The sequence below is a fragment of the Canis lupus genome, chromosome 14 (genome assembly GCF_003254725.2).
Source record: "Canis lupus dingo isolate Sandy chromosome 14, ASM325472v2, whole genome shotgun sequence".
NCBI lineage: Eukaryota > Metazoa > Chordata > Mammalia > Carnivora > Canidae > Canis > Canis lupus.
Window position 1 is genome coordinate 38,180,150 of NC_064256.1, and position 26,799 is coordinate 38,206,948.

General features: G+C 41.6%; 1 protein-coding gene across 9 annotated transcripts in view; it reads right to left on the reverse strand.

The window, feature by feature from the left end:
- Positions 1–5,634: 5,634 nt before the first annotated feature.
- OSBPL3 (oxysterol binding protein like 3) overlaps positions 5,635–26,799 on the reverse strand; it is a 177,611-nt gene continuing 156,446 nt past the window's right edge. For 8 of the 9 annotated variants that reach the window (XM_049093723.1, XM_025464408.3, XM_025464411.3 and 5 more), the window contains 7 exons: positions 26,615–26,678; positions 23,199–23,277; positions 21,871–22,015; positions 18,836–18,980; positions 14,736–14,862; positions 13,428–13,550; positions 5,635–9,751 (listed from right to left, as the gene is read on the reverse strand). In XM_049093723.1, coding sequence (XP_048949680.1) covers positions 9,655–9,751; positions 13,428–13,550; positions 14,736–14,862; positions 18,836–18,980; positions 21,871–22,015; positions 23,199–23,277; positions 26,615–26,678 — 780 coding nt within the window. In that variant the 3' untranslated portion in view covers positions 5,635–9,654. The remainder of the gene's footprint in view (positions 9,752–13,427; positions 13,551–14,735; positions 14,863–18,835; positions 18,981–21,870; positions 22,016–23,198; positions 23,278–26,614; positions 26,679–26,799) is intronic. The other variant, XR_003143041.3, reaches the window with a different exon arrangement.

The window sequence follows — 26,799 nt, forward strand, 5'->3', positions numbered from 1 at the left end:
GAAAGGCAAATGGTGTATTGATATTATTGTGAAAACATGGGACCTCACACATCCCTCGGATGGGTCTTGAGGGCCCGCAGCGGTGCCCAGACCACTTTCTGAGAACTGCAGGCTTTGGGGCTAAGAGCACCTGCAGCCTGACTTCGTCAAGCCTGAGGCTGGACTGTGAGCTAGCTACCTCACCTGGGTCTCGAACTCCTCTTAGGGAAAGTGCGGATGCTGAAGGAGCCTGGAACTAGTGGCTAACCCAGAGTGAGCAGCGATCCTCACAGCAGCCCTGGGGATTAGAACCGAGAAAGGGCACACAGAGCACAGCAGAGCCGGGTTTCAAACCCTGGTCTCTCTGATCCCAGGCTGGGCTTGTGACCTCTGTGTTACACACGCACCATGCTGCGGTGCCCTGCGCACAGCAAGATTACAAAGAGATTAAGAATATGATGAGAGTCTAGAAAGATCTCTATGTTTGCCGCCTAGAGGATGAGTGGGAAGGGGTTGTGACCGCGCCGGGGGCCCTGTGCGCCAGGCAGGAACCGACAAGGGCCCCCCTGCGGCATGGACAGTGGGGCTAGGAAAAGGAACAGCACGGGAGGGCTGGGAAGGCTGGGCAGGCCTCGGTCCCCATGAGCGTGGGGATGAGGGCGATGGTGGAGTCCAAACCACCCTGGTTTCCCACAGGAGAAATCCCAACAACATGGTGTGACAGCATATTCAGAGTGCTGTCAGCCAGGGCAGGCTTGGTCTCCAGGCTGGGTCGCAGGAGCACGGGGCACCCATGTGGCTGACCATAGTGACCTAGTCTCTGACCTGTGCAGATGTCAAACTGATATGGGGTTATCCAAAGTCTCCGCTGTAAGACACATTTTTAGCATAAACGATGGCACGGGCCAAGGTCCCAGGTCTACAAAGCCACTCTTGTCAGGAGGGATATTCCGAAGGCTCGGAGGGTATCTCCCAGGAGATGGTCAAGCGCCAGCCTTCTCCTTGCTTACATGTGCAGGGTTTGAATAAGCCAAGCCAGCTGCACTACCCTTTACTGCACACACACATCCAGCTGCCTTCTTAAGAGGCCCTCTGGGAAAGAATCACCACCTCATTTTTTCACCAGCGCACCCGAGTCTGCTCTGTCCATAGTGCTCCTTATCTCAGCCCATGGCAACTCCGTCCTTCTAGGAGATTGGGCCACAGAACTTGGACTTGTCTTTGACCCCTCTCCTCACACCCCAAATCTGATTCATCAGCCAGTCTTACTGATTCCACTCTCAAAATATGTCGTTTCTTATGGCTTCTCTCTACCTCCACTGCTTCTGCCCTGGTCCAAACCACCACCACCGCCACCTCTCTCTCTGGACTGGGCTCCCCGGTTTTGCCCGTGCCTCCTAGGCTCCCCCAGGCAGCCAGATCATAAGTCAAATCATGTCATTCCTCTGCTCAAAACCCTTTATGACTTTTCATTTCACTCGGAGTAAAAACCAAAGCCCTCTGATCCCAAATACCTCCTGGCCCTCATTTTGACTTACTATCCTCCCCCACACTGCTCACCCACTCCCAGGCTCCACTCACACTGGCCTCCTGGCCATTCCTCCAACTGCACCAGACACAACTTTGCATCAGGCTTGTATTTGCTGTTCCCAGAACTTCAAATGTTCTCCCGCTTTTCCTCTGCACCACTCTCAAGTCCTGGACCAGTGAAACCCTCCCTCACCATTCTGTGTAACATGAAATAACAGCCTCCTCCAGTTTTGCCTTCCCACCATCCTTGCATATCTGTCTCCACACATTTGTCTGTTTCTGTGCTCTTGTCTCCGCCCCCACCCTCTGCCCACTAGACTCTAAGCTGCAATGTGTAGATAAGGGTAGGGACTGTGTCTGGCACATGCTTGGTGCTCATGAATACTTGTTGAATGGCCAAAGAACATTCCCACCTATTCTTGACATCACAAAGTGGTAACATAGAGAGAAACTTAAGGATAACTTGTCCCAGTTTAGCCCCAATTTGCTGTTGGGCCTAAATGGGAGATTTGTAGAGGGTAAATGACTTACCCAAGGTCTCACCGCTAACTAGAATTCGGTTTCCCAAGTCCCATCCCATGGTTCTTTCCCATCCTTGAACTGCTTATGTCAGCTTCAAAGACCTGATGAGACCTTTGGAGTTCTTAACATTTGGAAGGGACAAGGGAGTCGCGGTCACATTGCACCTCATTCTGTATCAGAAGAAGTTGGATTCGGACAGGTCAGCAGAATGTCCCCATAGAGCTATCAACTAGTTGTGAGAGTTGGGTCAAGTGGCTTAACTTCTGGTCCTCAGTGAATTCATCTGTTAAATGGGGATGACCTACGTGGTGCTGTTGTGAGACTTCCACAGCAGGGTGACCCACGCTGTGACCCACGCTGTAACTTACAAGTCAGGAAGATCTAGTGCTTCCATCTTGTCGGTAACTGACCTGGTCTTCCTCATGAGCCCTTCACCTATTGATTAGCAAGAAAAAATTAACTCAAAATCCAATTTTGTTTAAAACTTATCTAAATGCAGGACACCTGGGTGGCTCAGGTTGAGCACCTGCCTTTGCCTCAGGTCATGATCCCAGGACCCCAGGATCGAGTCCAGCATCAGGCTCCCTGCACAGAGCCTACTTCTCCCTCTGCTTATGTCTCTGCCTCCTGCCTCTCTCTGTCTCTTGAGTAAATAAATAAAATTTTAAAAAAACAACCAACCCTAGTCTAGATGGGAACAGATTTTCAGTATGAGACAATGAAAAAGTTCGGGAGATGGGTATTGGTGATGGTCCCACAATAATGTGAATTTACTCAATGCCACAGAACTATACACTTAAAAATGGCTAAAATGGTAATTTTTTATGTATATTTTACCACAATGAAAGATTAAAATAAAAAACATTAGTCTATTCAGATAATTCAGATGCTGTTCTGGTAATGTTGAGTCACTTCTGGAAAGATCATCAACCCTTCAGATTTCTCAGGCTTGGCCTCACTTTCCCTAGGACTGTGTTCGGATGTATGGGGTGGGGGAAAGCCTGGAGGTGGTGGCTTATGTGATCCAGCAGCGAAGGAGGAAGAGTGAGGTCCTGGTGTGACTTCCTTGGTATTCTTCAGTCCACAGAGGCACCTGGCAGCTGCCTGCCAACACCCCCCACCCTTTGTCTCATGGCTCCAGGCTGAGGAAATCCCAGGTCTTGTGACACATCAAAAACTTCACTGTGATGTTAGTTGGGAAGCAGCGTTGTGACTCAACTGGCATGGAGAGGGACTGGGAGTCAGATGTGGTACCTCCTTCCCACCCCGGCCTTCTGGGTTGCCAGGTCCTCTTGTTCTCTTCACTGCCAGAGGTCTGTCCCTCCTCTCAGCGCACGTCTGAGGAGACCCCGTCACCTCTCCCCTTGTCACTTGGGCGTCCTCTGTCCTGACCTACTGACTTCCCACCAGACTGGAAGCTCCTCAAGGTGGAGGACTGTGTATTCCCAGGGCCTGGGGCCATTCCTGGCTGGGCACATGTGTTTCAAATAATCTATCACAGCAGCTGCGGACTGCTCCCTGGGGGCAAGCCCCTTTTAGAGTACCCATGAGGTGTCACAGGAGAAAGAGGTGACAAGGCCCTTATCTTTACATTTCCAACGTGGTACAAAAGCAATACACAGCATTTTGTGAAAAGAAAGACCAACACGCTACTTTTAAAGACCTAGAACGATCATACAATCAGAAGGTGGTGTCGCAGCTCAGTGGTGAGCAAGTGCTGGTGAACAGAATATGTGCAGCTGTCTGGGAAGTGTGTGTGTGTGTGTGTGTGTATAATTACTACTAGCACATTATCCAAATTTGAGAATCCCTGCTGATGTTGCTATGTCCTTCCTAGTCTGGTATAAGTTATGGTAGTTAATAAAGAAGAGAGGCTGCTTTTAGCTCATCAAAAATTTGACAACCATAATATTACAGAGAACCAGTTTTGTTTTGTTGTGTTTTTTTTTGTTTTTTTGTTTGTTTGTTTTTTTAGAAAGCACAGTTAATCATAATTCATCCTTGGTAAAATAACTGGGAGCCAAAATAATTTAACAAATTCTATTCTCTCAAAAAATAAAAAAAAATTAAAAGTTCTTAAGTCTATTACTTACTGCAGATTCCTCTGAGAGCCCAGACAGGAATTCCTCCCATCCATATAAGATCCAGGTGTCTGCTCTGTTTGCCGTGGCCCTCCCCACTGCCGCAGGGCTAAGGTCTAAGAACAGTGCTGCAGGTTCTGGCCTGACTTGGATTCCACCACCAAGTAGGATAGAGGCCAGAGGAGACAGAGATTGGGCTAAGCTTCCTTACTCTGGGCTGGGTTTTCTAGCAGAGACCCTCCACTACAGCTCCTGATGGCACTTCCCTTCTTTGAAGCTCCAGCTGCTTCAGAGTGGTGGTAACAACTTCCTGCTGTTGCTACTATGCCTTCAATTTGCTAGAAGCCCCACAAGTAACCCCTTTACTCACTCTCTAGAATGACCAGAGTTAGATTTGGTTTCCTGCAGGGTCTCCAACGAATAAGTGCATGATAAGAGGTGACAAAGGTGTGGAGGAGGACAGTGCTGTCCTGTGAGGGTGTAGAGGAAGACAGTGAGGTCCTGATTTGCAGATAACTGACGGCCATGAATCATGTCAGTGCTAATATTCTGTTGGCATGACTAAGGAAATAGTATGACCAAGTTTGTAAAAACCAAGGCCTGGAACCCATACCTCCAAACTTTATTGCCTCCTCAAAGTTGACACCATAGGATGTTTTAAGACCTATTTCAGCATTGGCCAACATGTTGAAATATTGAGGTTGCTTGTTAAGATTTCCTTTAGTAAAAAAAAAAAAAAAAAAAAAAAAAAAAAAAAAGATATTTCCTTTAGTGTTCATCACCCATTATTTTGGATAATGTTGGAAAATGGTCCTTCTCTGATGGCAGATTTGATTCAGATCAACAGGCAATATCAACAACACAAATTTGAAAATTAGCAAGAATTTCATTATGTTTCCATGCAGATTTCAGTGATTATCCTCACAATGTCTTTTATAGCTTATTTTTCTTTTCTTTTAAGCCAGGATCCAATCAAGTTTCATAAATTGTTTTTGGTGTCTAAGTGTTTTTAGGGATACAGAGATGTGAGTTGATGCACATAATTCTACGATCCAGTGTCTTATGTAACACGATAAATATGTCAATGAATCAGACGGGTCTTTGGTGAAAGCTAAGGATGTTCCTGGCATTGCAGAGGACACAACTTGCATAGGGGAGGAGGTGATGAGTCAGTCATTCATAAGGGCCATTACATGGGTATGAGCAGTTAGCATTTCCTTTCTCATGTTAGGGCAGACAGAACATCATATTTCCATTGTATGCTGGGGTAAACATAGGGCACTCCTTGGGAGGCATCTGGGACTCCAGCTGCCTCAGGTCCCTCCTCCAAAGGGCTGGGGGATCTACATTTGTAGTATGGCAACTTTAAACTCTTAGTTTATATCCCAGGGTGTTCTTATTTCAAATCTCTATCGCTTTAGATAACCAGGCGTGTTTCTTCAAAAGAGCCCAGCTTAGACTCTTGCTTTGTCCCCTTCAGCAGCCACTAAAACTCATTAACCAGCAAAAACAAAGACAAGGGTGACCCTTTTTCCAAGTTGTTTATTCACTGTCAACTAGCTACATGAGGAGGATAAACAAATTAGTAGGAGCTTTTGGGGGAGAATGGGGTATGGGTGGAGGGGTGGGATTTAAACAGAAAATAATCTTATACACAGCCAGAGAGAAGATTTACAGATATCCTGTTTAAAAAAAAAAAAAAAGTATCCTCTGAAGGTAATGGAGGAAGATAAAATCATGAATAAAATAAATTAGCAACTTCTTATCATTGTGTAACTCAAAACAAAAGTCTCAGAAAATGGTTTCCATTTTCTGTCATGATTTACAGATACTTCTGTGATAAATATTTCCAACACAGAAAAATAACGACTAACACCAAGTAACAGATTCTTACAATGCAGAAGGAAGCTGAGTGCATGAAAATAGCTATCATCTGGTAGCAAAAATAGATTTATGCCAATGTTAATATCAAAATTAAAGACATTCAAATAAATATTGCCAATGCACTGAAACTATTATTCCCAAACATCATAAGAACAACTTTATTGCTCCTACCCATAACTAAGAGGTCTGAGGATATTCCATGATAGCTTGAGGGCATAATATAACTCATTGAATATGTAGGAGGCCTGCCACAAGGTTCAAGAGCCAAATAAAAACTTGGTTATTTTTCTTCTCAGATTGACACGGTTAATAGCAGAATAAGACCATTCATCATAAATCTGGAAAATACAAGAGGAGGGAGAGTCCTCTCGAAGCCCAAGCAAGTGATTTACTGGAAATAAATTAAAAGTAGAATATGAGAAAAGCAGCAGCTCAAATGAAGTAAACATTAAGAACTTTTTTTAACTTGTATGTTTTTTCTCTTCCAGAGACTCCCACAGGAAGCACACAAAGATCCTGGGCTATCCGGGCACTCTAGGGACTTGATAGAGACCTGGACTCTTGTCCTAAAGTGAACTCTGTCTGCTTAGTTTGTATCAGAACCAGGGCCACCTGGATGGCGCAGCGGTTGAGCATCTGTCTTTGGCCCAGGGCAAGATCCTGGAGACCAGGGATCGAGTCCCATGTCGGGCTCCCTGCATAGGGCCTGCTTCTCCCTCTGCCTGTGTTTCTGCCTCTCTCTCTCTCTCTCTCTCACGAATAAATAAAATCCAAAAAAAAAAAAAAAGAAAGAAAGGAAGGAAGAAAGAAAGAAAGAAAAAGAAACAGCCTGTCTTCTGGGAGGTGAACCGCATGGAGAGCTGCACTGTGATTTTGATTATGACATTTGACTCAGGGTGATCCCAGCCTCTGCTCTGGGCCCTGCAGAGGGAAGTGACTTGCTGCCTGGCTCCATGGGACACTGCTGGCTTCTCCTGCAACTTGGGGTGATCGATAGTGGCCACGGCCACATCTGAAGTACAACATGGTTGACTGCACAGAGTCCCATTTCCAAGTATATCTATCTATCTATCTATCTATCTATCTATCTATCTATCATCTATCTATAATTCACCATAAATTCGGGATAGAATAATCAGGAATAAAATGGAGGTTAAAACATGTATCTCAGATAGCGCGGTGAATGCAATTATTTCACTGGGATTTTCAAAATCCAGAAAGTTAAATTCTATCTCCCTTCATCCCAAATAATGCTACCATGTTTCTGTTTTCTTTGTCCCAAAAATATAAAATGCCCTTGAACTACAAATTAGATGGGAGGGTGCTTTTGAGAATAGGGACTGAAAGGAAAAAGAAGCATTTCCCCTCCAGGTAGTTTTGAGACTCTAACAGGATGCATCCCTAAGCTGTTTACATTTCAGAAAAGCCCTTCATAGGCCTGGTACTCACTAGTAGCTTTTTAAGTCTGCATACAGTCCCATATCATATTCTAATTTATCCCCACTTCCATCTCAAATAAGATGACTACGAAGGTGGTATTTGGTCCATTTGTCCTTGTGATTCCAAAATAAAACATAAGGTCAAGTGAGATAACCGCAGTGGGACAATTTTTTAAATTTTCCAAATACTGTATAACAAAGCTATATCCATTCAGGCTGCACGTCTTGCTTGTGTTGTGGGTTTTTTTGGTTTGTTTCTTTGTTTTTTGTCTTTTTTTTAGCCAGCCTCTGGAGGAGGCCCATTTAATAGTCAATATCGCTAAGAGTCTACATTTTCCTTCAGAATGTGAAAACTGATTTGTTTTCCCCTTGAGCATCCTTAAATCTACAGCCTGCTTTTCCTGTCTGTGGAGAATTTGGATACATGCTTGAAAAGAAAAGAACAAAAAAAAAAAAAAAAAAGAAGAAAGAAAAAGAAAAGAAAAGAACAAAGCACATACCAAAGAATTGGACTGTGTCATTTAAACTGCTTAGAAATGGAAATGATATTCACATTGTACTCATCTTGACTTCTTGATATGGAAGGAATGGATGTAATATTTAATGAGCCATTTATTGTCTTAAAAATGCTACTCACTTGCAGATTCCAAAAGGCTGCTAACTCCATTTTGAAAATGCAATGCTGTCCGACTACTTGGTTATTTGGTGTGACACTGAAAAAAATCATGCGTTCTCTTTTCCCTTTACTTATTCTACTTTTCATTCATAGAATTCTATATGCTCTGGAATTATTTAAGTATCTGTAAGTGTTTTCTGGAGAAATCTTTTTACTACACCATTATACTTGATATTCCACAGGATTGTTATGGACATGAGAGCAAAAGGCTTAAAAATCAGGCTTTGGTTTTAATGTAACCTGGGCAGAGGATGGCATTGCTTTGATAACACACTTCGACTGCTGCATAAATTGTTTTTGTACTTTAAAAAGTTATTTAAAAAGACAAAGTTTCCCCTTTCAGTAGTTATAATCTGTATTACTCAAGACTGCTGCAAAGCTCACAAAAGAGTGAAATGAGTAAGAAGAAAGTATAGGGAAGAGATAAAACAAAGCGTTATCAGAACACAACACAAAGGAAGGACATGAATTCTCTACATTTGTCTATAAGGCAGATGGTCAAACTTTTTATACAAGATCTAAATTACGGTGTTATTAAGAGGTAGAAAATACCAAAACAGTATTTAAGAAAATCTTGTTATTTAAAATAATCAGTTATTTTGCTAAACCTTTAGAAAGTCAAACTGCAGTGTGGAATGTACTGTATGTTTTATGCTAAACTGGAACATTCCACATTCAACAGAGCTAGAGTAAAGGGTGGGGAACCTAGTGCTGGGGGTGGGGGTGGGGGAGTGGGAAGCAAAAAAGTTAACTTGTCAAGAATTCAGTTCTCACGAAGGAGAATCTCCTACTGGATCTCTGGGATGCCACTCTAGCATTTAATTAATGGGAATTTGTCAGATTAATGACAATTTCTCTGAGTAACAGGGTACAATTTTGCACATAAGGCAATAAAACTCTAGGGAGGGATGAGCTCAAATGCTTCCTCCTCTTCAGGAAGGTGCCACATCTATCAGATATAAAAACATACATTCCACTAATCTTATGCCATCCTCCCAACCACCAAAATGCAAATGCAAACATTCTTCAGACTCCAGCACCAGCAGAATTGTTCTGTATGAGCAATTCAAGAGCTGTCGGAGGCAAAAAGATATCTGAGCTACCAAATTAAACTTGGGTAGCTTACGCACGAGTGAGTAACCCTGCGTATTCTTATTTCTTAATGCACCTGGGAGAGATAAATTTTTTTCTCCAACACAATTTTATAAGGCATAAATTTAATTTGAATTTTCCTAACCTTTGGAAAATTAGTGTTAAAGCTGCTTTTTTTTTAACCCACACATTAACATTCAATCTTTCATTTTTATTAAATAGTTTATATATAAAATGAAATATCAAGGTGTTCTACATTCATATAAACAATCATGATAGCATTTGAAATTGTAAAGAAACCTACTGAAGAAAATACATAAATACTTACAATGCTAAGCTAAGCACAGGTGATCATTCTAGGTAATTTCTCCTAAATACATAGACACAGGTTTGTGGCTTTGGAAAGCAAACACAGGAGAAGTCTAAGGGTGCATCATTCTTCTTTCCTTCTTCACCACAAGACAGGATGGTCCAGTTTGGAAAAACCAAGATCTTTTCTAAGTTCTAAATAGGTGCCATTGCTCACCCAGGAGTCATCACTGGATTTCCTGTGAAAGAGAAAAGAATTTCTTGAAGGCTATTGAGAATATTGTCATATTGTCTCTCTCTTTATCTCCTTTCTTTTTCCCCAACCCTGGGCCTGGCTGTCTTTCTCATAGGCTTACGATAGCCCTGACAGTCTCCTAAGGGAATTGTGAGGGAACAGGAAGCCTGGAAACCAGGCTTTGTTACTCCTAGCTTTGCCTTCTCAAACTCAGAGGCTGTGAAAAAGGGTGCTTCTGAGAGAAGCATGGATAAGGGAAGAGTCTGTCATATACAAAACATGGCTGGAAAGATGGCCACCACCTTGGGTGTGACTATGTAAAAGCTGCAAATCAACCAGGTGGTTGATAACAAGTTACAAGTTCACGTTTAAAACAAAAGGAATTGGAAGACATAGGAGTCAGGAGACAATAGCCTTGGTTTACTTTCTTTGAGTAGATAATATGATAAATAGTTAAAAATTCAAAAGCTACAAAAGAGTGGATAGCTAAAAGTTTTCTTTCTATTCTTATCTCCCAGACTCCCAGTCCTTTTTCTTCAGAGGCAATGATCTTACAAGCTTCACTCGTTCAGAGAAATTTCATGCACGTGTGAACATGCGTACATATACATACACGGTCTCTCCTATTTTTTACACAATGACAGCACCGTATGGTGTCCTACCCTTTGAATTTTTGGCATAACAATATCTACTGGAGATCATTTTCCATTGTCACAATAGAGTCAACAAACTATAGCCCAAGGGCCACATCCAGCCTTCTGCCTATATTTGTAATATTGTTTTTTTTAATTGAAGTATAATTAACATACAGTGTTATATTAGTTTTAGGCGTACAACATATTGATTCAACAATTCTATGCATGTCATTCTATCAGTGGTTACCATACATTATTACAATATTAATGACTATATTACCTATGCTGTGTTTTTCATCTCTGTGGCTTATTTATAGCTAGATCTCCTTTAATCTTACTACCTTTTTATTGGAATATGACCACGCCCCTTCATTTAGCTATTGTGTTTGGCTGCTTTTATGCTGCCCAGTGGGCCTGGGTAATTACTACTAAGACCTCACGGCCCACAAAGCTAACAATATTTACCATTTGTCTTTTATAGGAAGAGTTTGGTGACTCTGGCAATAGGGAATCCTAATTTCTTTTTAAAGAATTGCATGATATTCCACTGGAGAAAGGGACCACAATTCAACAGGTACCTCACCAGTGAGGCTTAAGGAGGTTATTTTTAATCTCTAGCTATCACAAACATATGTTACTAATGTGATAGACATTTAACAGTATGTAATTTTATATGAGTGAGAACAGTTACATTAAAAATTAAAAAAAAAAAAATTCTTGTTAAGTAGGACGCCTGGGTGGCTCAGCGGTTGAGCACCTGCCTTTGGCCCAGGGCCTGATCCCAGGGTCCCAGGATTGAGTCTCACATAGGGCTCCCTGCGGGGAGCCTGCTTCTCTATCTGCCTAGGTCTCTGCCTCTCTCTCTCTGTCTCTCATGAATATATAAATAAAATCTTTAAAAAAAATCCTGTAAGTAGAACTGCTATGTCAAAGAATATGTGCATTTGTAATTTTGTCTCATATTTCATGTTTTAGAAGCAAAAGTGGAGAATGCCTGCTTTCCCATGCTCTCAGGAACACAGATTTTTGTCACGCTTGTTTCCCTCTTCTAATAAAGAGATGTGTCTAAAATGAACCAGTCTGCATTTCAGATACTTTACTATGACACAAGGAGCCTCACTCTGTCCCAATTCTAGTTTCTACTTGAAATTCCTGCTGATGCTTTCTTTGTTCCTACAGGCCTCTCTGTCACCTCTTTGCCAGGACCACTACTTCTGAGGATTCTTTGCCTTTTCTCCAGCTCTTTATTTGCTGCATCCAATACTCTGATAATTTCACAGACAATCACGAGGAAAAGGAGCCGTGGCCACCTGACTGCGGCTGTGTTCAGTCCTTTGCCATTCCATTCTAGGTGGTTGCAACAACAGCCTAAATAAGGTTTTATATTTTGCATTTAAATATTAATTCATTTCCCATAGAGTTCCACAGACTTTGTGAAGTTATTTTTGATGCTTTCACATTAGGTTGAATTGATGAATCTCCCTACCTAGTTCTTGAGACAGCTTGGTTACCCACAAGTTTTAATGATCCTAAAAAATACTGCAATGAACATCTTTATAAATGTAGATTTCCTTGTTCAAAAATGACACTAGATGATTTATGAAAGAAAAAAAAGAACTGACCTACTTAAGGGTATATGTGTATATCTACCAATTGATCAGTAAATCAACGGATCAATCTGTTAATCCATCCATTTATCTCTCGCCTTTTTTTTTTTTTTAAGATTTTATTTATTTATTTGAGAAAGAGAGCAGAGAGCACAAGGGAGGAGTGGGAGTGCAGAGGGAGGGGGAAAAGCAGGTTCTCTGCTGAGTGGGCAGCCCGATGCAGGGCTTGATCCCAGGACCGCAGGATCATGATCTGAGCCAGAGGCAGACACTTAACCAACGCCTCTATCTCTTGCCGTTTAAAAAAAAAAAAAAAAAAAAGTTTAAAGTGTCTTGTTTTTAAAGTATTTAAACAGAGTCATGAATATTTTGGGATGAAACTCTGGGCAGTTGAATAATCTTTATTTGCTTGTAACCTGAGTTTGTGGAAATGATCAGAAGGGATCTGAAAAAATTCACATTGGTTCCAGGGGAAAAAAAGCATTATATTTTAGAGATAAAACATTACTTGTTGCTATTTTGCCATTTTGGAACACACACCTTATTGCTGCTGCTGCTGCTGCTGCTAGATTAGTAGCTAATTCCTGTTGTCCACTAAAACACAGTGACAACAAAAAACCCCTTGAAACAACAAAACCCGGGCTGCCCTGAAAGTATGCCTGGGGTGGAATGGGTAGGGCAAGAATCTGCTGCTCTTCTATATGGGCCTGGTTTAATGTTGATTTTTTTTTTATTTATTTATTTTAATGAACAAACAAAAAAAGCCTCTAAAACCATACAGAGCCCTGGCTTACAGGCAGGAGGGCCAAGCCCTGGTCCAGGACATCTGACTTGGGCCTTCCATAGATCACCTATGTTCCCCGGGTCTCTGTTTCTTCTCAGTTAATATAAAAGAAGGGGTGAAGGGCTGATGATCTGTGATGCTCCTTCTAAATGGTTAAGTCGATTTTTAACAACACCTTTAATGGCAAGTTATTTTAAAATTAATAAGAGGGGCACCTGGGTGGCTCAATCAGTTAAGCATCTGCTCAGGTCATGATCTCAGGGTCCTGGGATCCAGCCCCACGTCCAGCTCCCTGCTCAGCAGGGAGTATGCTTCTCACTCTCCCTCTGCCTGCTGCTCCCTCTGCTTGTGCCCTCTCTCTTTCTCTCCCTGTCAAATAAATAAATAAATAAATCTTCAAAAAAAATTTTTTTAAAACTAAAATTAATGGTAAATGTTCCAAGTCCAAACTGCAGTGCTTTGGAATGAATCAAGCATTAGATCACTTGCAAGTTCCATGTTCCAGAGGAGAGGTTTTGGCACTCTGAAGCAGGAGAGACCCCCAGAACGCTCGCATATGAGGAGGAGACGCCCTCTCCCTTTCCGTCCCTGTGAACCAAAGCCTCAGGAGTCATCAGTCCCTGCCAATCCAGGACCCACGTGACGTGCATGCACCTGAAAAACCGTGGCTGGTGCTCCACGCTGTTTTCTTCCAAGACCCGCCGCCTCTCTCGCTGCAGCTGCTCAATCCTCTGCTTTTGTATTTCAGCTTCTTCTATATTCCCTTCTTCGAGGAACCTGGGGCATTCAAGGGGAAAATAATACAACACAAATTCCAAGAAAATATTGTAATCACGACTACTAGAACTATGTGTCTAGGATTGGAGATTCAGTCCACTTCCCTAATCATCAGGCCCCTCTCCAACCCTAAAGATAGTATTTTGCGGTACTTAGCGACATAGTATTTGTTGAACTGGTGGTACATAATGGTTCAAAAAATTCTATCTATAAAAAGGAATTTGTCCCTTTTGTCCCTGCCTCTCATCCCACCATGCCTTTTTCCAGGAGCTGCAGAGCGCATCAAACTGTTGAGTCTGATAGGTTAAGAATTAATATGTCAACATGCTTTTAAAAATATGCATTTCCTTCAGTGAGACTGAGCATCTTTTCATATGTTGAAGGTACAGCTGCATTTCCTATTTCATGAGCAGTTCATTTTCCTACGTCCATTTTTTTTTTTAATGAGTTGATCTTAATTTTTGGAACCAATTCATGAAATGAGTCGCAAATATAGATTTCTCAGTTTGTCAGTTATGTCGTTGATTCTGGGTATGTATATATACATGTGAATATATGTATATACACATCTTTAAGAATATGAAAAAATATATATAATATACAAAAAACATAAAAATATATGAGTGTATATGTAGTATATACATTACTTTGTCATGAAGAGGGATTTTTTTTTCTCGAATAAAGTCAAATACATATTTTTTTTTCCTTTCTGGGTTTTGAGTCTCTTTCCTTCTGGGCAGAGATAATTATTTCCATTTTCCAGAATAAGAAACTGAGACTAAGAAAGATTACATAGCTTATTGTCAGCAAATGTAGGATCAGAAGTTAGATTTTTATACACTAAAATAACTTAAATCTGAGGTTATAAGGGAGCTGGGTGTCCTTCACTCTTTCAGATACACGGAAGTTCTATATTATTGTATGCAATAAAAATCTTAAAAGTAAACACTTTTTTTGGGATATTTCAGTAGAATCAAGGCTCTACTGATGAATAAAGGTCAGGCCACATGTAGAATTAAGCTGGGTTCCACTATTTCCATGACATGATTGCTTAGAGTCCCCCTAGATCTCTACTGCTGATGACACCATCTCTCGGGTGCCTCTGGTGGTCTGGGAGTTGTTAATAAGACTTTTCATAAAGAGTTTTACATCTCTGGAGATAAAGATCTTTTAAAAAGTACTTACCTTTGGTCTGGTCTAAACCGAGTGTCAGTAGGTGGTAATAAAGGCTTTGAAAATGGATCCATTTCATTTAATTCTAGTGCAAATTGTGTGAAGCCATAATATTGCTCATAGCCTTTTGGCATGGGGTCTAAAAGAAAAAGAAAGCATTCATCTCTAACTTGCCTTTCATTTACATTACATTTTAATTCCTTCACCTTTTTCATCTCAGACCAGCTATAATTTTTCTCTCTCAGTTTTAAATTCCTCCATTTCTATTAAAGTATTCTGGCTATCAAACTGGTGGTGACCATTCTTCTATAGATCTTTTTCTCCCGAAGTTTTCTTCTACCTACAAGGATAAGACCTCTTTTGTGTGGTCATATAGGGAATTTATGTAATGCCATGAAGTTTTTATACTGTGTAAGCTATAAAAAAAGTTTGTTACAAAAATAAACATGTTAAAAAGAACTCTGGGTCCATTTTTTTCCTGACTAACAAGACTCTCACTCTGTAGAATTGATTTTTCATTTAAAAGATGTCAAATCCTCCTGGAACTCTGTCTAGTTCCTAGAATAGTGCTGAACCCATAGCAAGTGGTCAGTGCTATTCTTTACTTCCATTCCTGCCCCCCCTTTTGTTTTACCAACTCTTGTCCCTGCAAATCTTATATATTTAAATTTATATCTAGTTCAGCAGAAGCCAGGAATAAATGGATTAAACCAGCAGAGAAATGCTGCCTGATGTAAAGGGTACAGAGAAAATGGAACCGAAAGAAGTAAGGCTGTTGGGCTACTGCCATATACAGGATGGGACCCTGGAGCTGTCCAGCTGCAAACACGGATTATCATTCAAGAAAAGGCAAGAATGAATGAGAAGGTGATTCAGAGATCATTAGTGCTGCCCTTCCCACCACAGGCCCAGACTACACAGGCCCAGGGGGGAAGGCTGCTTCCACCTTTCAAAGGGTGGGGCCACTGGTGGAGTTTCAACCTGCCATGCTGTCACCACCCAGCCTTAGGGACCTTGGGAGCAGAGCCACTGCCCCAAAGGATCTGGAGGGCGGGGCACTGAGCCAAAAAATATCATCTACTGTCTTAGGATCTAATGGCATTTGCTTTACTGGGTTTTAGACTTACCTGGTACCCATCATCCCTGTCTTATGCCTCCTTTTTGGAATGAGAATGTCTATCCTATACATGTCCTGCCATCGTATTTAGAAGCACATTTTGGCTTTATGGGTTCACAGCTAGAGAAGATGAATTATACCTCAAGTCTCACCCATACCTCATTTAGATGATATTTAGCAGAGACTTTGGATTTTAGACTTTAGAGCTGATGCTGGAATTAGTTAAGAGTTTGGGGGCTGTTAGGATGGAATAAATATTTTACATGTAAGGAGGGTGTGGCTTTGGGGGGCCAGGGGCAGTGTTACAGACTGAAGGTTTGTATCCTTCCAACATTCATACATTGAAGCCCGACCCCTTCACATGGCTGTATTTGGAGAGGGAGCCAAAGAAAGTCATTAAGGTTAAATAAAGTAGAAAGGGTGCGGCCCTGATCTGGAGGCTGTCTGTGAGCCAAGAGGAGGCCCTCCCCAGAGCCCAAATTTGCCAGCACCTTGATCTTTGATTTTCCAGCCCCCAGAGCTGTAAGAAAACACATTTCTGTTGTTTAAACCATCCAGTCTGGGACGCCTGCATAGGTCAGTGGTTGAGAGTCTGCCTTCTGCTGAAGGCGTGATCCTGGAATCTCTGGATCATATTCCACATCAGGCTCCCTGTATGGAGCCCGCTTCTCCCTCTGCCTGTGTCTCTGCCTCTCTCTGTGTGTGTCTCTCATGAATAAATAAAATCTTAAAAAATAAAATAAGTCATCCGGTCTGTGGTATTTATTATAGCAACCCAAGTGGACTAATCCAAGTATATTGCCTTAACTTGAATCCCAGCTAAAAATCAACCTTTTTTTTACGCTTTTTTTTTTTATATTGGGTAAATCAAATGTAGACAAATAAAATCCACTTCTAGCCTTAGCAGGCAGGCATTGCTTTCACATACAAATACACTTTCCACGAACTGTTCTGTAGACCCAGTTTTCCAAGCTTAGGGAGTCCTTTCTGTCTAATTTAAAATCTAATCTGCTATGTATCCTAGTCATGAAAATAGCAGCAAAGCTTCCTATCGTGCATTCAAAAATCCAGCCCAGTCTCCCAACCACAAGAGTAAAGACAGTGCTTCTTCTTGAAGATGGGCCAGCGACTCTTGTGGCCAAGGCAGAAACACAAAGTCAGTGAGCAACAACAAGAAGCGTAACAGCTCACACTGTGTGCTTTGTCAATGTGCTATTTTAAATCCCAGAGACAATGGCTGTTCTCATCTCTGATACACACTTTAAGCAAAGGATAGTGAGTGTCTCTCTGAACTTCAAAAGCTAGGAAGGTGGCCACTGGTGCCAATTCATTCTGGCTTCAAGGCTACCTCTGTGACAGTGGACGATACGTGGCTGCTACCTAGCAAAAGAGACACTGTTGGTTGCTTACCCTACAGTTATTTCCTTTTCTTACTTGCTAATGGGAAACTGATCTGTTCAAGTGGCATTGTGTCCTCCCTAGGGAGTGAATCTTCTTCTTCTTCTTCTTTTTTTTTTTTTTTTTTTAAGATTCTATTCATTTATTCATGAGAGACACAGAGAGGCAGAGACACAGGCAGAGGGAGAAGCAGGCTCCCTGCAGGGAGCCCGATGTGGGACTCGATCCCAGGACTCCAGGATCATGCCCTGGGTTGAAGGTGGTGCTAAACCGCTGAGCCATCCGGGCCAGCCCCTAGGGGGTGAATCTAAGCCCACCTGAATCTCTCCTGCCTATCCAGTTGCCCATGACCGACTCAAGCATGGGTTTGGACCCACTTGAAGCTGACAAAACTTAATGACACATTTGCTGGGGAATCCTAATAAATAGTTCATTCCTGAAAAAAGAGAGGCACAGAGAGGACAGTGCTTTTGTCCTCGCTTCTCCCCTGCCTAGTGAGCTGTCACATGAGGATATGATAGTGAATCATGATAAATGTTTTACACCCATGAACAGAGACATCACTGCCATATTGGGAGTGGAAGAATGTGGTTTATGCTCTTGACACAGGTAACTTGCCTGTGTAGCAGCAACAACTTGCCTATGTAAGGCCATCCAACCCCTTCCTGGTTAAGTAATAGCACACATCCTAATGGTTTAAGTCACTATTTGAATGGTTTGTTGTTGTTGTTGTTGTTTTATTTTGATCAGCCTAAAGTGTGCTAATGGTGGTATCTCAGAACAATAATTTATAATGTGGCCAAGACTTGGCAATATACTTATCAGATTAGAAGATGGAAAAAAGTCTTAAAATGTTTGGGGGGACATGTTATGAAGGTTTGGCTTCCCTGGCCCTTCTCCCCACAGCTGCAAGGGCTCAGTATTTTTCCTAGAATTACAGGAGAGATCAGAGTGGCTGATGGTATTGGGTGAATCTGGGAGACCCCTCACTTTGGAGAAGCCCCAAGTCACTCTTCTTGTCTAGTAACACTTTTCTCTTTATTTATTCCTCCTCTAGAATGACCTCTTGTACTTCACCGACACTCCTTCTCCATACCCAGGGTAGGCACAGGAGTGACATGCAGAGCCTGGAAGATTTCCTCGGAGACAGTGACCATGGATTGGCAATGGCTTTGTCCTGGGATTAAGAACCTAGGAGACCAACTGAGGTATGGATAAGCAGGAAGATGAGTCAGATAGGATTAGTGAATGAAAGAAGGGCTGGTCTCTTGAACAGAGTTCAAAGGTGGGAAATGTCAGAAAGGGAGACAGAACACGAAGACTCCTAACTCTGGGAAGCGAACTGGGGGTGGTGGAAGGGGAGGAGGGAGGGGGGTGGGGGTGACTGGGTGACGGGCACTGAGGGGGGTACTTGACGGGATGAGCACTGGGTGTTATTCTGTATGTTGACAAATTGAACACCAATAAAAAATGAATTTATTATTAAAAAAAAACAAAAACAAAAACAAAAACAAAGCAGGTAGAGGCTGCCCCTCTGCAGTTCCTTTGGCCATGTCCGCCCACCCCTTGCCCAAGACCGATTAACCCAAATACTAACTCGCTCTCCAGACACAAGCGGATGAGGAGGAGCCACCGCAGTAGATGCTTTCATGCCACTTCCCGAATAGCCGATGCACCGCCTTTCCATTCTTGTCAAACACTGTACCTTCAATCTCACGAGCATTAGTGCTCCAGTATTTTGCCTATGATTCAAATGAGAGTTTAGTCCTTTGGAGTCAACTTATTACAGATACAAGAGAAAAAAAAAAGTAAAGAGAAAAAACCCCATAGGAATGATTCCACATTGCATTGAGTTTGCCAGTTCTGGGTTCTGGGCTTTTTTTTTTTTAGTCATACTTTTAATGACTTAATAAAAATTAACACTAACCCTTTATTTATAGTTTGCAACGCAACAGCGTTTGTGAAAGATACAGGTTCCCCCCTATTTTTGCTACCTACAACATCAGAAGGAAAGGCTCAGGTCTCACACATTGGCCAAGTAATGTGGTTGGCTCCTAAGCCCCCTCCTCTGGCATAGCTGCTCCCTGGATGTCACTGCGGCTCTATTGCAATTGAAAAGTAACTCATTTTTTTTTTTTTCTTGGACAGTCTTTAGTAAACCACCAAAGGAGGCTCCTTTGTAAAGCACCCAATTTTCCATTTCTCCTATCATTTCTCCCCCAAACCAGATTTGTTCATCCAATCCCCTGGCACGTTATACAGCCCATATGTACCCTGTGGAGGGGTCCTGGTCTGAGAGCAGCTCAGCCCCGCGCAGCCCTGCGGGTTCCGTACAGTACCGCACGGTGGCCAGCAGAGGGGGGTCTAACTCCCTAGAGTTGATTTTTCCCCAAGTCTCCCAATTACCTGAGCGCCCTAGAAAAATCTCTACGAAAGAATGGAAGGCATTACTTCATAAATCACAACTCCTAGTGCTATTTACAGCCCAAACAGAATCCATATTTGGAAACCAATAAAGCTGAGCGGCACTTTGGGGCCATATTCGGATGGTCTAGTTTCCTCATTCTTTGTCTCTGGGGAAGATGGGAAGGAGAGAGTGTAGCAGCATCACAGAGCTGAAGCCCAAACCTCAACCTGAAGTCTCTACTCACACAAAAGTGGAGGAAAAGGGAAACAAATGCTGTCTAGGTTCGTAAGTTTATTCCAAAGCAGGTGTCAGATTTTCTGTTACAGACATTTGCTGACCAATCCAATGCTGGCAATACCGTGGGATGCCCCAGAGGAAGGCAGTCATGCTCCACTGGGAACGGCTGTATCTGCTTTCAGATTCTCCCCCAACGGCAGAGGTACAGCCGATGTTCTAATTCCCTCCTCTCTCACAGCCACAGGAATCAATTCTCTTGCCCTAAGTGTGCAAGGACCAGGTGGGTGGTAGAAATGGGACTGAGCACATTTCCTCGGGGAAGGTGCTGAGAAGTAGGTGCTCTCATCTGGACTGGGGGTGTAGATCCCCACTCCAGCTTGCCTTTTTCTTCTTTTTGCAGAGAGCCTGCATGAAGTTTTGAGGCAGATTCGTTTTTATTTCACCCTAAACACTATTAGCTTTTTACCTGTCTACATCCCAGTCTGAATTACAGGATATAAGAGAGATCCCAATCCACCTCTCTCCATAGTGTCCCCTCGTATCAATAGGTGGTACAGAGAAGCACTGCATGAAATTCCACAATTAGAGCCTAATCTCTCTGCTTATGATTTTGATCCTAATTAAATGCAAATATTCCTGTAAGACCATTTTAAGTACATGAAATTTTTAAGGGCAAGAGGAATCTAAGGGAATCGAAGCATTTGGAAAGGTAAGCAGACTATTCCATGCTTTTGCCTTTGGCCAATCTGTTCATTTATCCTATGAATGTTCATGAGTCTTTCCAGACATCAGCCTACAGCAGTGAACAAGATTAGATCAGGCTTTTGCTTTTCCGGAGTCAGGGATGGTAAGGAGGTGCGGGGAACAGAAAATGAAAATACACAAGCAAACCAACAGCGAGCAAGCTAACTAGGGAGGAATAAAAACTCTGAAGAAAATGGGATATGACAGGAAGTAACTAACAAGGCAGGGCTGATGGTGGAAGGATCTGGGGAGAGGGGCCCAAGCAGAAGGGGGTGGAGTGAGAAAAGCCAGTGTGGTCAGAGGATGGTGGGGAGGGAAGGGGAAACGGGGTGGTGGGAGCTGAGGTAGGAGAGGAGTGAATGTATGTGTGTGTGTGTGTGTGTGTGTACATATGTGCATGTACAGGTAGGTGTGTATGTGTGTGTGCACACATGGGTATGCACTTACAGCCATGCATAGGTGTGTTGCATGTACATATATGTGTTCACACACATACATACTTGCAGGTGTGCATGTGCGAACATAAGGGCTGGGTGGGCAGTGTATACTGCACAGGGTCTTGTGGGCCACTGTCAGGAGGCAGGCTTTTATACTGGGAAAGATGAAAGTTGTTGGAGGATTTTTGTGATATACAGCATAACTTCCTTTTTTTAAATTCTAGTAAAATAGACATAACAAAATGGACCATTTTAACCATTTCTAAGCATATAATTCAGTGACATTAAGCACATTCATCATGTTGTATAACTTACATCATCATTATAAATTTCCAGAACTTTTTCATCTTCCCAAACTCAAACTGTGCATCCATTACACACTAACTGCCATTACCCAATCCTCCAGCCCCTGGCATCACCATTCCAATTTCTGTCTCTAGGAGTTCAACTGCTCTAGGTACCTCATACAATATGCATCCTTTTGTGTCTAGCTTATTACACTCAGCACATTGTCCTTAAGTTTCATCCATACTGTAGCATGATGAGTTATGTTTTAAGAGGGTCCCTTTGGCTGCTGTACTGAAAGACAGATCATTAGGGAGTATGAGTGGAAGGAGGAAGGCCAGAGGGGCCATGGCCCTGATCCAGGTGAGAGAGGTTGGCAAGGGGACACCAGGGAGTCCCTGGCATTACTGGCCTGATGGTGCAAAGGGGAAGGTGAAAAGTTCCCTGAGATATCCTGTGCCCTCAGGCCCCAGCTCTGCCAAGGCCTTTCCAGGGTCAAGCTCATGGGGCCACTTGGGTTACCTTTATAAAATTCACTTTGCAGTGGCAGGAGTCATCATTCAGGTTCTTGATGACAATCTCTCCATAGTGCTCAATCCATCTCTGCCCACTTAAGATGTTATGGATGCAAGAGGTCACTTTGTTCCACTCAAAATGATCTCCAAAGCTAAAAAGGAGGAAACAGTGACGTTAACAATTCCCAGAAGAGATAGCAGTGAATGCAAACAAATATCGCTATTTAAAAAAATAAGTCACAGTGAATTACTCATTCCTCCATTTATGGAAGCAGCATTGACTGGGCGCCTAAGCCGTGCTGGGCTTTCAGAGCTTCCACTCTCCAAGGAGACATGCATGCCACAGAAGGCCACGGCAGCCAGAATCAGGCACTCTGGAAGCTGCCAGGGACCTTACCAGAAGCTGGTGAGCTCCTGGAAAAACCCACTCTCTCCTTGGAAAGACGAGAAAACTGAGAGCCAGAGATGACTTGCCTAAGTCAGCAAACTGGAAAGAAAAGGGAAGAGGCAACGGGGAAGGTGTGGGGGTCTTTTACAATCTGCTCTCTCTCTACACACATACATACGTGCATACACACAGAGATATGTGTATGTGTATATGCAGAGCCATGCATCTACCTTATATATAAATCTTAAGATACACATATCTTAAATCTTCTTATAATGAGAAAGTATTCAGATGCTACTTACAGAGTCATACAACAGTTATGAGGATAATGGTAATGAGACCAAACACTTACATGGCATAGACCCTGTGCTAAGTACTTTTTTTTCTATGCTTTACGTATATTATCTGTTTAATCTTCACAACAGCCCTGCGAAGTAGGTGGCTTGTTATTCCCATTTTATAGATGAGGGAACTAGTGATCAGAAGGGTTAAGTAACCTGCCCAAGGATCTGCAGTTAGTAAGCAGCAGTGAGCACATGAGTCCTGTTGGCCCTGTCCCAGGAGCCACCCTTAGAGCCAATTTGCTTTCTAAATGAGTATCAATAATCTCTGTTAGATCAAGATCATATTTTTCTTAAAAGGAATTTTGACAGTGAGGTAGGACAACAAATGAAAGCAAAACTACCATTCTTAATTTTGTTAAAAGGGGAACTGAATTTTTAAAAAGCTTCTATTCAGGGAACTTTGGATTCCAGGTAGCATTCCTATTTGAAGGAAAGAAAATGTGAGCTTGTCAAAATGAGCTAAATTTGAACTTACTATCAAACCAATTAAAAGAAAACAAACAAACATGTACTCAATACCCTCGAGGATAAATGGGAATGCCATTCTTAAAGCTGTATCTTGGCCCTAAATTCTATACAGTTCTTAACCACAGAAGAACTTACGCTGGTAGAGTCACATGGGTCGTGCCAATGGGAACAATTTCCATGGATTTGCCCCAGAATTTGTTTTTCCATCTCACATCTGAAATGAAATACCAATTAGTACATATTTGGCAGGAGAGCTACATTCTTAGACTGGATAAATGATCAATCAGTATATAGAACAATCTTTTCATAATAAAATCCATTATCATATAGAATAACTTTTCATTCAGTGTAAGTACCATTGGGTAGCTGGAACAGAATCAGGAAAACTAAAATTATAAGATAAAGTCCCTCCCTTTAAGAACTCACAGTATATAAGGCAGACAAAAGTGAAAACAAGTAATGTTCAAACAGAGAGCCACAGGCTATAACTGAGTATGTTGTAAGATGAAATGGAGCCAGAAACAGGAATGATCAGCATGCTTGGGGAAAGCATCAGGAGAGGCCTGTCTGAAGGGGCCACTTAGCCTGGGCTTTGAAGAATAAGCAGGAGTTCACCAGGCAGAGAAAAAGCAATATAAAGCAGAAGACAGCTTGTCCTAAGGGAGAGATGTATAAGAGAACAGGGTGTGCTTCTGTCTCATGGGTCTTGGATTGTTTAGAAAGAAGAGCAGAGGAACAGATTGAGTACAAAAACAGTGGGCTCAGAAGCCAGGCTAAGAAATCTGGTTTACATGCACTAGGGGAAAATAAAATGTTTATTTAGCCAGAAAACTCATGTGATTAGATACAGACTTTGCAAAGATAATTGGGAGTAATATGGAGAATGGACCAGGAGCACAAGAGATGAGGAACAAAATGAGGAGTTACAAGGCTGCTGTAATTGTTCAAGGGATAAGTGAGGGTGAAGTAAACTGAGACAGTAGCAGATAGAAGGGAATGATCCCAGAACCATGAAAGACATAGAAATAGAACTAGTTCACAAATTAGATGCAGATTCTGAAAGACAGGGAGAATTTGTAGACGATTTCATATTTTTCTCATTTGCATAAGTAATGATGGCACCAACAAGGAGATCAAAATAGAATAGAATAGAAATAGAATTTTAGGAAGGATGGCAGAGACAGGTGATCCCTCTGACTGCCACATGACAATACACAGACCACAGGGGAGCAAAGGTAAAAGCAAGGATGCCAGTAGGGGGCCATGGCCGTGACCCAGAAGAGTGATAGGGCTCGACCAGGCAGCCCCAAGCCACATATACATGATTCCACTTTTATAAAATATCCAGAATAGGCAAATCTATAGATAGAAAGTACATAAGAGGTGGCCTAAGGGTAGAAGAGGTTGATGGAAATAGGAAGTTGGGGTAATGGGTGGGTATTGGTTAAAGGGAGTCCTTATTGGAATGATGCAAAATTTTTTTTTTAAGATTTTACTTATTTATTTATTTGTTTATTTAGAGAGCTCACATGGGGGAGGGTGGAGCAGAGAGAGAAAGAGAGGGAGGGAGAGAGAGAGAGAGAGAGAGAGAGAGAATCTCAAGCATACCCTGCACTGAGTGCAGAGCCTGATGCAGGGCTCAATCCCATGACCCTATATTGTGGGGTTTATAATATACATAAATAAAATGTTATGTCCACAGTAGCACAAAGGTTAGGAGAAGGGAAGTGGAAGTATACTTTTGCAAGTTTCTTATACTATTTGTGGGGTGGCATAATATTAATTGAAGACAGACTATGATATATTAAAGATACATAATACAAATCCTAAAGTAATAACTAAAAAATGAAACAGAGGTATAACGAATAGGTCTGCAAAGGAGATTTGATGAAATCATAGAAAGTACTCAGTCCAAAAGAAGGCAGAAAAAGGAAAAATAAAGGGAGCAAAGAATAGATTCAACAAACAGAAAACAAATACTAAGAGGCCACATTAAACTCAATTACATCAAAAATAAAAATAAATGTAAATGGTTTAAACAACCTGATTAAAAGGCAGAGAAATGTCATATTGGATTAAAAAGAAGATCTGGGAGTCATGAGCCTATGGGAACAGGTGGGATGGCCCAGAAAAGGCTGGTGAGGAAGAAAAGAAGGGGGCTAAGGAAAAACTGTTGTATAAGGTAAGGGGCACACAGAAACTACTTGGAGAAAATCCTTCCCATTACCTAATCTATAACTTAAAAATAAAATAAAGTGTTTATAGTGTCAATGACACTTAGTAATTAAAAGGTTAGAGATCTTAAGAATTATTCCCAGAGGGTTTCAGTGAAAGCTGGAGACATTTCTAATCAAGCTTCAATTCTAAACTTTAATAGCAAAGCTTCAGAAAAATTAATATGGTACTTGTAAATTACACTGGTAATATTGCCCCCAGAGCAAGGAACTGGGTAACTGGGGACCTGGGTGGGGGAAGGAACTTTAAAAAAAATTTTTTTTTATTTATATGTTTTTATTTAAATATTTACATATATATTAAAATATATATTATATATAATATATTATAAAATATATATATACCTTAAAAACAAATTTTATAGATTTTTAAAATTATTTTATTTTTTTAAGATTTATTTTTATTTATTCATGAGAGACACAAAAAGAGAGAGGCAGAGACATAGGCAGAGGGAGAAGTAAGCTTCTCTCAGGGAGCCCGATGGCAGGACTGGATCCCGGATCCTGGGATCATGCCCTGAGCCAAAGGCAGACGCTCAACCGCTGACCCACCCAGGTGTCCCTATAGATTTTTTTTAAAAGGCAAAGGTGTAACCTAGTGTTATCACTGTCAACAGAGAAAAATGCTTTAAAAACTGGTGTGTGCTCATTGTTTAAAGAGCCAGGATGCTCACATTTTCCTTGTATAGTACACTCTGCCTTTTGAATAAATATATTAAGTTAACAAAATTAATTAATCCATTTAGGAAACATTTGCTGTCTTACTTATTCTACAGAACAACCCACCCTCCTTCCAAATCCAAAATACAAACTGAATATAGAGACAACCTCCAAACCAAAAAAAAAAAAAAAAAAGAGTCAGAAATCTAAAATGTGCTGTCTAGAAAAAAATTAAAACTTTCAAAAGCAAAAAGAACTCTGTTGTCTAGACTCTGATAAACATCTGTAAATATTTAGTGTCTCTTGAAATACACATGGCATTAGAGAAATGTTACACAAGGAATTAGAGAAATGAAATACACAATGGATTAGAGAAAAAGTTACAGGAATAAATGGTGGTGGCCCAGACAGAGATAAAGAATTTTTTTTAAAGGGGGAAACAACTAAATTATCTTTCTAAATCCTTATTTATGAAGTAGGCAAGTATCGGTAATTGTTCAGGGAGGAGAGGCAAGAACAGCAAGTGGTGCAGATCCATGCAACAGGGCCCAAGTCTGGGCCCATTTTTTACCTTAACAAGCATCTGCAGTAGTTCCTGAATGAAATAAATCTGACATTACAAAAGATGATGAAAGACTAAATACATGAGCACATTACCTTGCCAGAAAACAAAATTTCCAGACTCAGCATGACATGCAGAGATAGGTGGATGGTGGCTGACCTGATGGAAACAAAGGCCAGAAAATAAAAATTAATTCATTTTTGTGTCTCATGAAATCCTTTCCTTTGCCCTTGCCTTGAAAGTTAACACAGTGGGCAGCGTCTAAGTGAATGAAAACTTT